Source organism: Rana temporaria, chromosome 4 (assembly GCF_905171775.1).
Source record: "Rana temporaria chromosome 4, aRanTem1.1, whole genome shotgun sequence".
Taxonomy (NCBI): Eukaryota; Metazoa; Chordata; class Amphibia; order Anura; family Ranidae; genus Rana; species Rana temporaria.
In genome coordinates this window covers 280,878,573-280,895,068 of record NC_053492.1, presented here as the reverse complement: position 1 = coordinate 280,895,068, position 16,496 = coordinate 280,878,573, and the positions used below count along the sequence as shown (strand labels likewise).

General features: G+C 41.4%; 1 protein-coding gene across 1 annotated transcript in view; it reads left to right on the top strand.

Moving 5' to 3' along the window:
- TRDN (triadin) overlaps positions 1-16,496 on the top strand; it is a 299,517-nt gene that overhangs the window by 142,136 nt on the left and 140,885 nt on the right. Inside the window, exon 4 of the mRNA XM_040347781.1 lies at positions 8,204-8,335. Coding sequence (XP_040203715.1) covers positions 8,204-8,335 — 132 coding nt within the window. The remainder of the gene's footprint in view (positions 1-8,203; positions 8,336-16,496) is intronic.

Genomic DNA, 16,496 nt, shown 5'->3' with positions numbered 1-16,496 from the left:
CTCTCCAATTGCGTCATTTTCTGGACTCTCTAAAACCGGCAGCTAGATATGGTCGAAGAATGACACGGTTTGAGAGATACTGTAGTGGGGGAGGGATCTTACGACACTCCCTATCAAGAATTGGTGAATTATTAAATACCCCAACAGAGGATGATCAAATGCCCTTCTTTAATAGGTGGGAACGGGATTTGGGAAAACCCTTCACAGAAGATCAAAAGACTAAGATAGTAAGAAATATCTTTGAAACATCCATGTGTATAAAGACACAAGAGATGAACTATAAAATACTATCTCAGTGGTATCGGACCCCGGAGATACTGAATAAATGTTTCCCAGAAACAACAGACAGGTGCTGGAGATGTGGTAAGAAAGGAGGAACCCTAATGCATATCTTTTGGGCCTGTCCCAAGATTCTAAGCTATTGGAGAAAGGTCAGGGAAATAACCCAAAGATTTTGTAGGGAACAATTACCAGAGGAGTGGTCTTTTTTTATATTACAAAATGTGGAGATATCAGTGAGGCAATACAGGAAATCAGTCGTGTGCCATCTATTGAACGCGGCCCGGGCTTGCATCCCAGGACTGTGGAAGCGGGCACGGGCTCCATCCGTAAAGATGTGGCTTACTAGAGTGGAAGACCTGAATAGAATGGAGGACCTAGTATGGACTTCAAGGCAGAAGCGGAAGATATATCTAGAAACATGGGAGGAATGGAATATATTTAGATATTCGGAGGAGGGAAAAGCCCTGATGGATGCGGATTGAGAAGGGGTGGCCGCTGTGGGGTCAGGGGGGGAGACAAACTTTCTTCTTTGCTTTTTTTTTTTTTTTTTTTTTTTTGGGGGGACAGATTACGGAAGGGGGGTATAAGGGAGGTAAAGTAAAGCGAAACAGAGAGAGACAGTTTAACTGCCCTGATTCTGGCAGGACATGGGGATCCCGCTAGGAAAGGGACAAATAGTATTATTGCAAAGAAGGTGTTATCAGATCAAAGAGCGGCCCTCGAATAACAGATAGAGGGGAAGGGAATTAGGATAAGATAAGAATACCTAAAATGTATGGCGATTGTTTTCTTCCTTGTGTATTCATGGGAATGATATGTTGGGGAAATGTTTCTTTGAGTTCTATTTTTCTTGTTTTGATGAATTTTATGTTGATATCCCTGACTGATGTAAATGAGAGGGTCAAACCAGAGGAATGCCTCTCGGGTCTTTGTGAATTTCTGTTTTTTGCTGTTTAAAATCAAATAAAAGGATGATTGAAAGAAGTCACCTTGAAGTAGTACAGAACCTTTTCTAATGTCAGAGTGACTTCAGTGGTGCTAATTAAGACAGCTCTCATTGACAAAAATAGGATTTCACATGTCACACGACTTCAGGTTTTACAAGTGCGATCCCAAGTTGCAGCCTAAAGCCCCATACACCAAGAGCATCAAAAGCTTTTCCACCCATGGACACATTTGTGCAGCGTATGCCCACCCTCTTTGCTGCTGAAAATATGCATTATGTGAGTGGCAAGAGGTTATCAAAATCAAATTTTGCACATAGATTCTGTTTTTCATCTTTCTTTGTTAACTCTTTTATGACCAAGGCGATTAAAGGCCGGTGATATAAGGTTTAAATCTTGACCGGTTCAGCAGCAACCGGTTGAGATTCAAACTGTCAATGGGCACAACCAGCCTGTCGGATTCTCTTGCGATTATAGCTAACGGCTGCTATAGCCTCTAGTGATAATCACTGTCTTCTCCCGGCTGGGATGGCTGACCCAGTCCCCCGTCGGGAGAAGACAAGTGCAAATTTATTTCCTGCAACCTGTGGCAAAATGTTGTAGTGTTAGCATTTGAGTTCATTTAACAATACCTCCATGAACGATTTGTATACCTAAATATGTGCTTTATATATTTTAAAGGACATGTGAGGCTTTTATTTGTATATTGTTTTTTTTTTAAATGTTGCTCTGCTTTTATTATAAGTAAAAAAAAAACATTTTTTTTATTATTATTTTTTTTAAATGCAATAGTTTATCATGGTTACACTTTTAAATAAATGCAACCACAGACAAACTATGCAGCCAGAATGTGAAAGTGTTTATGTGCAGGCTGAAGGCTTTCATTTTTTTTAATGAAGCCTTGATCTGCATGTGACCACTATGTCAGAGTTGACATATTAATCACATAAGCAGGTAACATTATAATTGTTTTTTGATTGTCAGTGGAGAACCTGCCTGTCAGTGTCAGCCTGGACTGGGAACCAGCATCTGTTCAAAATGTCAGCTGCTTGCTGTCAAAGGGAAGAATGCTTTTCCATGGCTTGGGATATTATGCTGAAGGGCCATAATTGATAGATTACGACCAGGAAGTGATAATTATGGCCAGTATAAAAAAAAGATCAGGCAAATATCAAATATTTAGATTACCGTAATGTAATACTTTGTGCTTTTAAAACAGCAGCTATTATTAGTGGACATTTTGGAGACAATCTATCTCTCCCTTGATTATATAGTCACCCACGCAGTGTTTGTTGTTTCTAATTACTGGTGGGATCACCAGACTAGCCACTCGCTAATATTCATGGTTTTTATTCACTGTACCCATGCCTGATTTCTAATTACTGGTGGGATCACCAGACTACCAACTTGCTAATATGTATGGTCTTTATTCACTGTGCCCATGCTTGATCATTAGGATTGGATCATATTAATTTACATTAATATTTTGTGGGCATTTTTATTACACCAATATATTTATTTATTTTTCATATTTTTTCATGTACACATAAATATATTTTTTCACTATTTTTTCACCCATTCACTTCCTAATGGGTGCAACTGGGACGTCCAGTGGGATTGGCCGCTACCAGATTGGCACTTACAGTCCTCCCATTGTCTATGCACTTCACCACTGCACTAGAACCCAAATTTGGGTCCATTTGAATTTTTTGCTCATCATTAATTAGAGCACCTTTAAATATTACCAGAGGCTTCCTTTATGAGTCCACCACACTGAGGTGCCCGACACTTGATTTCCACAATACCTTCACTTTATGGTAGGCAGTAAGTGGCTTGACTGGACACAGTAACCACTAGCCACTACACTTAGGCAGCGCCACCACCTTGAACACATTTTTATTTTTCAACCCTTACTCCTCCTCTGGGGGGCCACCAGGGGACAGCTGCCCATATACCTAATCCTTAGCGCGGAATTCATTCATCTTATATATTGCTAAAAATATGCACTGGTATTGTACTAATGACACTGGCAGGGAAGGGGTTAACACAGTTAACAGTAGACAGAACATGGAAATGCAATTATTATAGTACATATAAACTGTTAAGTACCTTTCCTCATCAGCAGTATATAGCAGTCTTGTGACTTCTATTATTGTTTGGTTAAATCTAGTACAAGTTTGGTTAAAGCTTGTACAAGGAGTTTTCATTCTACTCGGACTGTCCTATGAGGCTGCAAGACCCCTGATCCTCTGTCTGGAAGTGATGATTGGCCTTTTGCACTCCCCCCCCCCCCGAAAAAATCTACCAATACACACCAAACTAACATGTGCAGAGTGCCCCCAAGGCTCTGTACTATCAGGAGATGAAGGGGGATCACAGAAGACAGGATCAAACAGCCTTTTTACACAATGTGCAGGCTTATCCCTTTAAGTTCCACAGTGAGTATAACAAGCATGCTTTACTGCATATACTGGATATACAAAAACAAATCTCCTGCGCTCTGATATTTTCAGGAAGTACTATGAAGTGGTGCAGTTCAATTAAAAGTTATCATCTAGAGTCTTGCAGCCCTCTTCAGAATCGTGGGAATTCATAGAACTATAAAAGAGAAGAAAAAGAGCGGAGGGCGCACCGACCTCGTGTGATACTGATAAAATGTATTTATTCAAATATTAAAATCAATAGTTATACTCACAAAATTGGAGTTAAACTCAGGCTTTAAAAAATGAGTACAGCAGATGTCCAGCATCATCAGTGGAACACGAATAATCGTTTGAACCAATCAGTCAATGTTATAGCTGACGCGTTTCGGGGGCGTACCCCTTTCTTCAGAGCTACGTGGTCTGCAGTGCTCCCTCGCCGTGGTGATTGTGGGAATATATATACACATGCACACACACACACGCCCACACATGTGGACCAACAGACCTGTGCTGATAGGTCAGTGTCAAGGTATACACCTCCCAGATAAGGAGGGGGGCTCACCATGGGCCCCTCCTCCAAACCCTCGAAGCACCTATCTCTTTCATGAGGGTAGTCTCATACCAGTTCAGCCTCACTTTCTAAGCTGGCATCACATACGGACTTTATCTCCTATCAATGGCTCCAAGCATATATTTGTGGGCCGGGTATGTGGAGAAAGGGGTGCTCATATATATGATTCCCAAGTGGAGAAAGCATGTGGGGCTTACCTGTCTCCCTATTGACGCCACTCTCCGAAGGATCATTCAAACAGCTCCATACATATCAGCTGGAACGCACGCCAGCCAAAATAGGACGATGGTGCGCTCCAGCGATTAGTGCGCATGCGCGCGGCGTGCCACGCGCGCCGTATTCGCAATGTGCCGCGCGCCGTGCACGGCGCGAGTCAGACATCTCCCTATGTGCAGAGGGGAGACAGACTGCTCCAGCCTCTGCAGCCTAAGGGCTGAGACGTCACTGCCGCTCTATGGTAGCGTTAAACTATGGAGGATAGACCTCGATGTCCGCCCTCTAGTGGTGGAGGGTAAAAAGGTCACTTATACTCAATAGTATCATGATCCTAAGGGGAAAAACATCAATGTCCACCCTCTAGTGGTCGGAGGGTGGAAAGGTACCATTCAAAACACATTTCTTTTCTAAAGTATATGCTTCTAGCCGGACCCCATAAGGGGACCCCAAAAAGCATGAATAGGGACCTCACAGGGACCTTAGTGGGAATGCGTACAATGGGAATTACAGATCCAACACTGAGTCAGTGATAATGTGTGTGACTCAGTGTTGGATCTGTAATTCCCATTGTACGCATTCCCACTAAGGTCCCTGTGAGGTCCCTATTCATGCTTTTTGGGGTCCCCTTATGGGGTCCGGCTAGAAGCATATACTTTAGAAAAGAAATGTGTTTTGAATGGTACCTTTCCACCCTCTGACCACTAGAGGGTGGACATTGATGTTTTTCCCCTTAGGATCATGATACTATTGAGTATAAGTGACCTTTTTACCCTCCACCACTAGAGGGCGGACATCGAGGTCTATCCTCCATAGTTTAACGCTACCATAGAGCGGCAGTGACGTCTCAGCCCTTAGGCTGCAGAGGCTGGAGCAGTCTGTCTCCCCTCTGCACATAGGGAGATGTCTGACTCGCGCCGTGCACGGCGCGTGGCACATTGCGAATACGGCGCGCGTGGCACGCCGCGCGCATGCGCACTAATCGCTGGAGTGCACCATCGTCCTATTTTGACTGGCGTGCGTTCCAGCTGATATGTATGGAGCTGTTTGAATGATCCTTCGGAGAGTGGCGTCAATAGGGAGACAGGTAAGCCCCACATGCTTTCTCCACTTGGGAATCATATATATGAGCACCCCTTTCTCCACATACCCGGCCCACAAATATATGCTTGGAGCCATTGATAGGAGATAAAGTCCGTATGTGATGACAGCTTAGAAAGTGAGGCTGAACTGGTATGAGACTACCCTCATGAAAGAGATAGGTGCTTCGAGGGTTTGGAGGAGGGGCCCATGGTGAGCCCCCCCCTCCTTATCCGGGAGGTGTATACCTTGACACTGACCTATCAGCACAGGTCTGTTGGTCCACATGTGTGGGCGTGTGTGTGTGTGCATGTGTATATATATTCCCACAATCACCACGGCGAGGGAGCACTGCAGACCACGTAGCTCTGAAGAAAGGGGTACGCCCCCGAAACGCGTCAGCTATAACATTGACTGATTGGTTCAAACGATTATTCGTGTTCCACTGATGATGCTGGACATCTGCTGTACTCATTTTTTAAAGCCTGAGTTTAACTCCAATTTTGTGAGTATAACTATTGATTTTAATATTTGAATAAATACATTTTATCAGTATCACACAAGGTCGGTGCGCCCTCCGCTCTTTTTCTTCTCTTTTACTGCATATACTTTACAGACTGATTTTACTGTTGTGGGTTTAGTAACACTTTAACCTGAAAGCGTTGAGCTTTGTTGTATGTGATCAATAACATTGTACAGTATTTGATATCAACATGATGACATGTACTGTACCTAAGAAATATTTTATTTTTTACAAAAATTCTTTACAACTTATAGAAATCTCAGAAAACGGTTATTTGCAGAAGGCAGATATATTGTGCTGGAAATGAATGCAGTATTTCGAGTTCTATTTTACAACTATAATACTTTAACCTGTCAGGAGAATAGATCAGTGATTTACAGTTCTTTAGAAAGTTATTATGGTGTATATATCTTTATAGTGTGTTTTATTCAATTGTGAAAGTCTTAGTGTATCAGTGTATTTTAAGAAGATGCTGCTAAGCCCTGTCCACCCCATACTTCAAAGTATTGCCCATTTTATATACAAATACAACCAACAGTTCCAATGAGCTTAAACTGAAAAATAATTTGGTATTATAGTCTTCTTTTCCAATACTTAATGTTACACGTAGCACTTAAACGTGGCTTTTTTTTAGATCTGTGATGGTAACAGATCAGTGGCACATAAGCATATGACTAATCAATTAGTCTTTTAACCCTGTATGGTATGTTTTATATCAAAGTTATGTTATAAATGCATTTTAAGATTTTTTTTATTTGTGGAAGTGCACTTCTTTCACGCCCACTACAGATGTCTATTCTGGCATAGCTAAGTAAAGGCTACACTGCGTGTCACAAGTGTCACCACGCACATATGCAATGCTGAGGAAGGGATGTGTCTAACCAGGTGTGTGAAATTACAAGGTGCAGTGTGGTCAGGCTCTGATGCCTATTGGATTGCACAGTCAAATGTGGACACACTAGAGTTGATTTAACCCCCCTGGCGGTATTATTATGTCTGATTTTTGATGCTGAAAGCGGTACAATGTTTTGCATGGAAATTTGGCATTTTAAATTGTAGGCCTGTAATTCTTAGGAATAAAACACTTAAATCTGTCCAAACAAGAGTCTAGTAGGCATCCTGGGTACGATAAAGTTTGAAACACAAAATCATAAATTATAATATAATAAATAACTATAAATAATTATAATAATAATAAATGTATTCAACTCAAAAACAATAAAATTTGCGCAGTTGCAGAATTGTCACTGTCATTACTTTCAGTGTCTGATGTTGAATTTCCCCACGATTCACTATCGCTCAATTCTGCAAGTGTTCGAATTTACTATCGCTGTTTTCTAGCTGGTCTAAAAGCACTTTTGAGGGACACTTTTTGGTTGCTATGGACAATGTCCAGTTTCCAGGCAGAAAGAACAGTATATATAATATAAAACTGCATGCAGGGAACTGGACAAAGCACTAGGACAATAGGGAGGTGAAATCATTTGATACAGTAATGTAATCTGTAAGATTACAGTGTCCTACTATTTTATGTGTTTTGCACATTTTGAATTTCCCGCCCGGGATCCTTCCCCGTGCGTCGCGCTGCTCGCAGGGAACAGAGCCCGGCATGCAGAGATTTTCCATTGGCTGCGTGAATGAGGTGAAGATCTGTTGGCTTCCATCATCCATTCATGAGCAAGCAAAAATACAGTTTTATTAAAATATTTCCTTGCATGTGATTGGATATTCCTTGCAAAGCAAATTGTCACCACATTTACTAAGATAAAGGAACATACCCTTGCAAAGTGAACAGACTAATTGTCTTTTGTAAATCGACCTCACCAAGCAACTATTATACCAGGAAAGTGGAAGTAAGATTATGAAAAAGGAAGTTATTAGTACAATGTCTAGTACAATGTCAGGTTAGCTGATTATCTATTTCTGTTACTTCAACTGGGCTTCAAACATGATTAAAACATTTATCAATGTAATGACTATGAGCATTTAAATTCCCTATTATTGGCTGCACAGTTTTATATTTCTAGTGTGAATAAGACTTCCTTATGATAAGAAACATAGAATATTAAGGATAATTCAGAGTGTTGTTTATTTAACATGCAAGAGGTATTGTCAAACAATAAGCTGACCTTTTTCACTTCTTTTTTTATTTTATTTATGTGTTTAGGGGGTCCAATCAGCAAACTTCGAAATGATCCAGTGAGAATTATTCACGATGCTGTGGACGACACTACGGATTGGATATATGCCATCTTTTCCACTGTATCAAACTTAATATCATTTGATGATGAACGCAAAGGTAATTAAAAAAAAAATCACTTCATCTTTCGAAATGAAGGCTTATTTGATTTGAGTACACAGGTGTTTGTGTGTTTCTGAGTTGCATGCATTTCGGAAGAATCTGGGATGCAATTTTGGATTATTAATTGGTTCTTATGAATCAGTGTTCATTTGCATTTGTTGTTGCTTTTATAACACATTGGTTTGTATTTATACCAATGTTAAAAGCATCTCAAATATATTACAAATGCACGCCCTCTTTTCCTATAAGCATCCCAAAGTTTGTTGTTCATGACTTGCTTCTGAGCCTTATGCCTGTGTACATTGGCCACAAAGCTGCTTTATCCTGGTGTAATTTGCACACACGTATACTATTACAGATCTGTGTTTAAACACTTTTTAAGGTCATTTTTAGTTCAATGCTTAGATTACGTTTTATAGCTTAGAAGCTACAAATACATTCAAGCTTACTTAAAAGAGAAGTATGTTTTTTTTTTTTCTCTTTTAAAATATATATTTTTTCAGAAAATAAATATTACAATTCAGTACATTACGGTACATCTCATTATGAATACAATCTGGTAGATGACATTGTAGAATAAATGCTACTATTTTGTAGATAAATAAAGACATATCATTAAGCCGATAGATGTGGTTTTAGAATGTAAAATAATTAATATGAAGAATTGAAATAAGAGAAGTTTCTCCTATATAGGCCAATTGATAAACAAAGACATGTCTGTCCTCCTTGTGCCCCTTATCGGGAACTAACTGCACCAGGGGAGGAAACCTCTCACCATACTTGCAGTTTTACTTAAAGTTCCCCGGAATACCAAGGCTAAAAGAGATCAGCCTTTTTATCTATGCAAGAGGATATTTTATCTATCATTTCTATATATAATCAGAAAGTGAAAAGGGGGGGGGGATAGGTCTCCCACAGAACATCACTAGAAATCCCTATAGGAGGGAAAAAATAAAAAGAAGAGGGGAAAAGTATGAGAGAAAAAGGAAAGAAGGGTGAGAAAAGGGGGGGGGTAGGAAACGTGCCTAACTTAGAGTTATTTAGGAACCGGAGGAACACCCTGGGTAAGAGAGATTCCAAGGTTCCCAAAGGAACAGTATCACTTAGAATACTTTTTTAATTTTTTTTATTCATACTTACCCATGTAAATGGAGCATCAGACCGATGCTGCAGTTGTCCCCCGCCATCTCTTCACTGAGAACCGATCCACTGAACACCACTGATGGCTCGGATCTCTCCCTTCCCTGAACAGAGAGATGCTGCCTGTCAGTCAGCAATTCTCCTGCTTAGCTCCTCTGCGCTTATTGGAGAGCTGAGCTATGGAGGGGCGGAGAGCGGCCTTCTCAGCGTCTCGCTGAGACTGCCATCAGTCAAGGCAGTTGGTGGATCCAGACTTCGGAAGTCGGAGTGACACGCTGCCTTGACTGAACTTGGTGACGTCAATGGAGAGTGGACTTCAGAACGGGTCACACGAGTGCAAAACGAATAGCACTCCTGTGACCCAGAGGAGAAGCCCAGCCTAAAAAGCTCAGGCTGCACTTATCCTTTAAAGGGGTTTCATATCTTTGTACATATATATTTAGTAATAACATATAGATAATGAACTATTACGGTTAAGTTTACTAAAGGCAAATAGAGTGTTCACTCTGCAAGTGCAGTTGCACTAATTTTCCCCAGAGCTTAGTAAGTGTGGTAAAGTTCTTCTGATTTCTATCATCCAATCATGTGCCAATCGTGTGCCAGCAAAACACTGTTTTTTTCTTTTCCTTGCTCCTAATTTTGTATTCTGTACAAAGTTAATCTTTACCATACTAACATCTACTGAGCAAAATGAGCACAACTGCACTAGTAAATCAACCCAATTTTTTTTCATACAAAGCACTGATGATCAGGGCCAGTGCTAGACCATTTTGAGCCCTAGGCAAGGCTAGCTACTTGCACCCCCCTCTCCAAAAAATAAATAAAGCTGCCCCCCTTTCTGCACATAATGCCCCTCTTTAACACTACACCCCCTTCCTGTATACACTGCCCCTTTAAATCCTACACCCCATTTCCTGCACACGCTGTGTGCTTTAAGCCTACACCCCCTTCCTATAAACACTGTACATTTCCTGCACACACTGCCCTCCTTTAATGTATAAAGTTGAATCTGTGCTATACAACAGTGGTTATGATGAACCACTTCAGCCCCCAACCATTTGGCTGCCAAATGACCAGGCCACTTTTTGCGATTCAGCACTGCGTCGCTTTAACTGACAATTACGCAGTCGTGCGATGTGGTTCCCAAACAAAATTGACGTCCTTTTTTTCCCCACAAATAGAGCTTTCTTTTGGTGGTATTTGATCACCTCTGTGTTTTTTTTTTTGCGCTATAAATAAAAATAGATTTAGAAAAAAAGCAATATTTGTACTTTTTGCTATAATAAATATCTCCAATTTTTTTCTTAAAAAAGCTATTTTTTCCTCAGTTTAGGCCGATATGTATGCTTCCACAAGTTTTTGCAAAAAAGCGTATATTGATTGGTTTGCACAAAAGTTATAGCGTCTACAAAATAGGGAGTAGTTTTATGGCATTTTTATTATAATTTTTTTTTACTTGTTATGGTGGCAATCTGCGATTTTGATAGTGACTGCGACATTATGGCGGACACATCAGACACTTTTTTTTTTTGTGCGTATATTTGAGAGAGGAGCCGGACTGCAGGAGTTGGGAGTAGGCAGGCCTCCCCCAGAGGCAATCTGCCACCTTTCTCCATGCCCTGGGTGGCAATGGCGGGTGTGTGAGGGGGTCCTCTCACACAGCCCGCCCTACCTGCTCCGTTTTGTAGCCCAACGGGGCAGAGGGACTCCCTATAAGGGAGTGAGAGGATTTGCCCGCTCAACCAGCCCTGTTAGTCCTTCGCCTCTCTTTTTTAGAGACCGCGTGGTCAAAGTGCGTGCATGTTAACCCAATTTCGAGTGCGTGTAAGTGTGGTGGTTTTTGTGGGAGGGGGGTGGGCGTACTAAGCGCAGGCTTACCTCGCATAGCACACCCACCGGGAGCCGGGCTGAGACCACCAAACTCAATTCACATGCAGCCGAGACCGGGATCCGAACCCCTAGCTGCAGAGGTGAATGGCTTGTCAGCGCAGTGCCAATCGCGTTGAGCCACCGCAGCTCCTACATCGGACACTTTTGACACTATTTTGGTACCATACACATTTATACAGCGATCAGTGCTATAAAAATGCACTGATTGCTGTATAAATGTGACTGGCAGTGAGGGGGTTAACCAGTAGGGGTGGAGAAGAGGTTAAGTGTGTCCTAGGGAGTGATTCTAACTGTTAGGGGATGTGGCTTACTGTGACATCTCAATGATTGCTGCTCCCGATGAGATGTAGCAGGCAATCAGTGCTGTGTCACCAGGCAGAACAAGGAGATGCAGGCACCGCAGCGGGTGGGCACGCGCGTGAGTGCCCGCAGGGGGGCAGGTTCAAAGCAACCTATATATAGGTTGCTTTGCCTGTCCATGCCATTCTGCCAGCGTAAATGTGCGTGAGGCAGTCGGCAAGCGGTTAAAGAATACCTTCTGTTTTAAGAAAGCTGTACTGTGCCATTACTGGGAAATAAAGTATATTGGAGATAAAAGAAATTGGTTGTTAAAAATAAGATGAAACAGATATGTCCACCGCCCTCATCTATAGCTGGCCATCGCAGTAAGCAGCATTGGAAGGCTGAAACAGATATCAACAAAGGCCTGGGGAATGCCCAGTAAAAACCAAGCCTACCTACCGATCAGCTCGCAGACAACAAATTAACCTGTCTAACAGTATGCGTTAAAAACAGGGGGTTTGGTCCGCACGCATTTTCAAACGCATGCGTGAGCCACAGAGCCACGTCACAGCACCCTGAAGTCTGTAGTCCTAACACTAAACTTTGAGTGTCCCCAGACTCCCCACAATGGAGGCAGCCCACCCCTTCTTAGCACAATGTAGCACAATAACTGCAAAGGTGCTGGTGCGCTGGTCCTCATCTATCTGTCTATCAGAATGCATGTGCCTCCATTGTGGGGACACTCATAGTTTAGTGTTAGGACCACAGACTTCAGGGTGCCGTTAAGTGGCTCTGTGACTCACGCATGTGTTTGCAAATGCGTGTGGATGAAACCCCCTGTTTTTAACGCATACTGTTAGACAGGTTAATTGGTTGTCTGTGAGCTGGTCGGTAAGTAGGCTTGGTTTTTCCTGGGAATTCCCCAGGCCTTTGTTGTTAAAAATAAGATAAGCACACCCTAAAAATTACAATTTGTTTTTTGATGGTGCTGGCTTCTTTTAGAAGTCAGTGTAAAAAATTGTATATAGAACCTGTATCAATGGATTTTTGTCCATCAAACCAGTTTGACATCAATTTGAGATGCTTCTAAGATCATTTAGCATTTATTCACAGGTGACACTCACATTTGACCTGCAGTTGATCGCCTTCTGATCTGCATTTGACCTGCTTCAAGCCAGTTTTGCATTCCCATGGACATGGATGGAAAAGAAAAGCCTGCTTAAAGCAAACTGAAACTTGAGATTAATAAACATTTTGGAGATTGTATTGGACTTTGGAGATTTAATGTCCAAATAAAACTGTTGCATATAGAACAAAGCAGGGGGGTGTCATACAAAACATGTTGAAAATGATACCTGTTAATATTACTTTTACACCCTCTACAATACAAAGGTATTCCTTTTAAACAACAGCAACCTTGAAAGTCAATTTATGACAGCAAATGTTCAACATGATTTTCTGCTTAAAAAATCAATATAATCCTTTTTCATCAATGCTAAAGGCAGAAGAAAATGTATAACAGAGTCCTTGTGTAAACTTGTTTTAATTCAGAGCGTGCGGTGCTTTGTACACAGCACCAGAGATCTTTTACAACATATCAGTGCTAGCATATCTCTGATTAAAAGAAAACTGTGATGTAGTTGTTTGTGTGCTTCTCATTGTTTGAACTGTATGTTGGGTTCTTTCAGATGCTCAGCTGCTTAAATGCATAATAGATCTATTTGCTGATTATAAATAATCCTGAATAAACAGTTTTCTCCAAAAGACAAACTGCAGATATTTCTTTAAACTTTTTATTTTTAATTAAGCATGTGTAAATCAAACACAAAAAGGCTATGACTTGAATTTCAAATCAGGTAATACAAACGGCTGATATTACAAATGCTAGAACACTTTAACTTTTATCTTTCAGTTTAAAAAAAAAAAGATTAGAGATAGGTACATTTCTTAAAATCTGTTCTGTGGATTAATCTCATAATCTGCTTCCACAATCTAATATAGCAGCCTTGGAGCCATAATTTTTTTTATAATTTACTATCAACCTTTTAAAAAATAAAAATAAATATATATGTATTTATTATTATTTTAATATTATTATTATTATTATTATTATTATTATTATTATTAATAATAATAATAATAATAATAATAATAATAATAATAATAATAATAATATTATTTTATCATTTTATTTTAAACGGCACCAGACTTGACCAAAAGGCCAAAAGGCTGTTATCATTTCTGAGAGGCTGTTAGGCAACTTTGATGCCCCAAAAGATTGTGCAGAAATCTGGACAATAATTTTTTTTCCGCTTCAGATGAGACAGGAAAGCCTGATAGATCCAGTGGGTGCCCTCCCCGGCTCACCTCCATGTGCAATAGAATAAAGAAGAATTGACCGCACACCACAATAGATCCAAAACATGCCAAGGACACTACAGGAACAGAATGGACCAAGGGAAAACTGTAAAAAAAAGCGCTACAACATCTCTGCCTCCATGGGCTGCTCCCGCCGAAATGACGCATCTCCCGCTGTGACAGCTGTTATATAGCTGAAGGCGGGGTAACCCGGTGACGTAACCAGATGACCCCACCCCCTCTGACACAGCAAGGGTTTCCCCGTGGCATCAGAGGGGGCGGGGTCACCCATATAAGTCACCAGGTGGCCCCACAGCGTTTCCCCTGTGGCCTCAGAGGGGGTGGGGTCACCCGTACATGTCACTGTGTGGCCCCGCCCTAATCTATATAACAGCTGTCATGGCGGGAGTAGCGTCAATCAGTGGCCGCCTCTCATGGAGGCAGAACTGTTCCGTTTTTTTTTTTTTTTGCAATTATTGTCGCAAGATGGATTTACATTGCTGGACATTATTATATATTTTTTAACAGGACTTGTCCCAAGCTGTCTCTTGTCTTTTTTAAATTTTTTGACACTTTTTTGGTGAAATGGTAGGGGTACAATGTGCCCTGTTACCAATTCACATAGAGGGGGCCAGGATCTGGGGGTCCCCTTGTTAAAGGGGGCTTCCAGATTCCGATAAGCCTCCTGCCTGCAGACTCCCACAACCACCTGGCAAGGGTTGTGGGGATGAGGCACTTGTCCCCATCAACATGGGGACAAGGTGATTTGGAGTGGGGAGTGCAGAGCCCTCCTGCCTCAAAGCACCCATCCCCCATGTTGAGGTCATGTGGCATGGTACAGCGGCATGCAAGGTTAGGTGCTTGGATAATTGTCTGTTATGGATTTTGAGGGGGACCCCTATGCCATTTTAAAAAAAAATTGGCGCAGGCTTCCCCTTAATATCGATACCAGACCTGAAGGGTCTGGTATGGAATTTGGGGGGACCCCCACGCAATAATTTTTTTAATTTTGGTTCGGGGTTCCCCTTAATAATTATACCAGACCCAGAGGGCCTGGTAATGGACTGGAGGGAACCCATGCCGTTTTTTTTTTTTCAATTACTTTTTTCTGTATTGCCGAGACCCGACAATTCATTACATCTGCGAGTAGCTTTAAATGACTTTTTTTCATTCAGAAATTTCATTTTGCTGCGGGACTGTTCTAAACACAGGAAAAATTTGCCACTTTACAGGCATACTATAGGCACCCCCAGGTACGAAATTTAAAGAAATATTTCACTTTTATTTTTTCACTTTAAACATTATTAAAATCACTGCTCCCTAACAAATAGACATTTTTAAAACTTTTTTTGCATTGATAAATGTCCCCAGGGGCAGGACCCAGGCCCCCAAACACTTTTTATGACAATACCATGCATATAAGCCTTTAAAAAGGGTGTTTCGCGGCTTTCAAATTTGTCGCGAACACAGCAAATTGTTCGCTATTCCGGACTCGAGCGCCCGAACACCCGATGTTCGAGTCGAACTTAGGTTCAACTCGAACATCAGGCTCATCCCTAGTCACAAGTAAGCAAGTACACTACATAGCTAGCATTACAATTGTGAAATTAACAAATGTCATATTCTTTTTGTGCCACTGATGAACAAAATCTGTTACCGCCCATGATGTGGCCACAACATGAGCACCCTGTGGTTCCACATTTAAAGTTTCCCTTAAAGTGTATCTATGTCACTGACTTCCTAGTATGCCTAGTAAAAAAAAACTGGGGGACAGAGAGCGACATAGTGGGGGATAATATGTTAACCCCTCCCCTGTAAGATATTTGCACAAGTCTCATCTGTGTATAGAATGAGGAGGTGTCTATTAATAATGTCCCTTATCTCTCTTAACTCAGTGCTGTATGGGGTGGACAAGGTCAATTTATTTTGATATAAATCGCTGGCCTGTGTCTTTCTTTTAAAGAGATCTATCCTGTCTTTATTTATGGCAATAGTCAGAGCCCTATTGATCATCCACCTCAGGTAACCCCTCTCCAAAAATCGTTGATATAGGGAGGCTGCCCCTCATTCAAACTCTAGATCATCACTACAGATTCTCTTCACTCGCAGGAACTGTCCAACAACGGGTATACCCTTAATGGTATGCCTTGGGTATCTCGACTGTTCCAGTAAGAGAGCTATGCCTGACAATGGTTTGCTATATAAGGTGGTATTAACCCTTACACCGACTCCGATCAGGATTACATCCAGAAAGTGAATCTCTTAATCATTGGCTTCCCCAGTAAAGGTTACATTTTTGTTGTTACAGTTGAGGTTCTCCAAAAAGGAAGTCAGCCTGGATGTCCCATCCTCCATGATAAATATCAGATCTTCAATATACCTCAAATATAGTCTGATGGAGGACCTAAAAGTGTTCTCCCCATCAAAGATGCGGGACAGCTCCCACCAACCCATATAGAGGTTGGCAAGGGAGGGCGAATACTTAGCC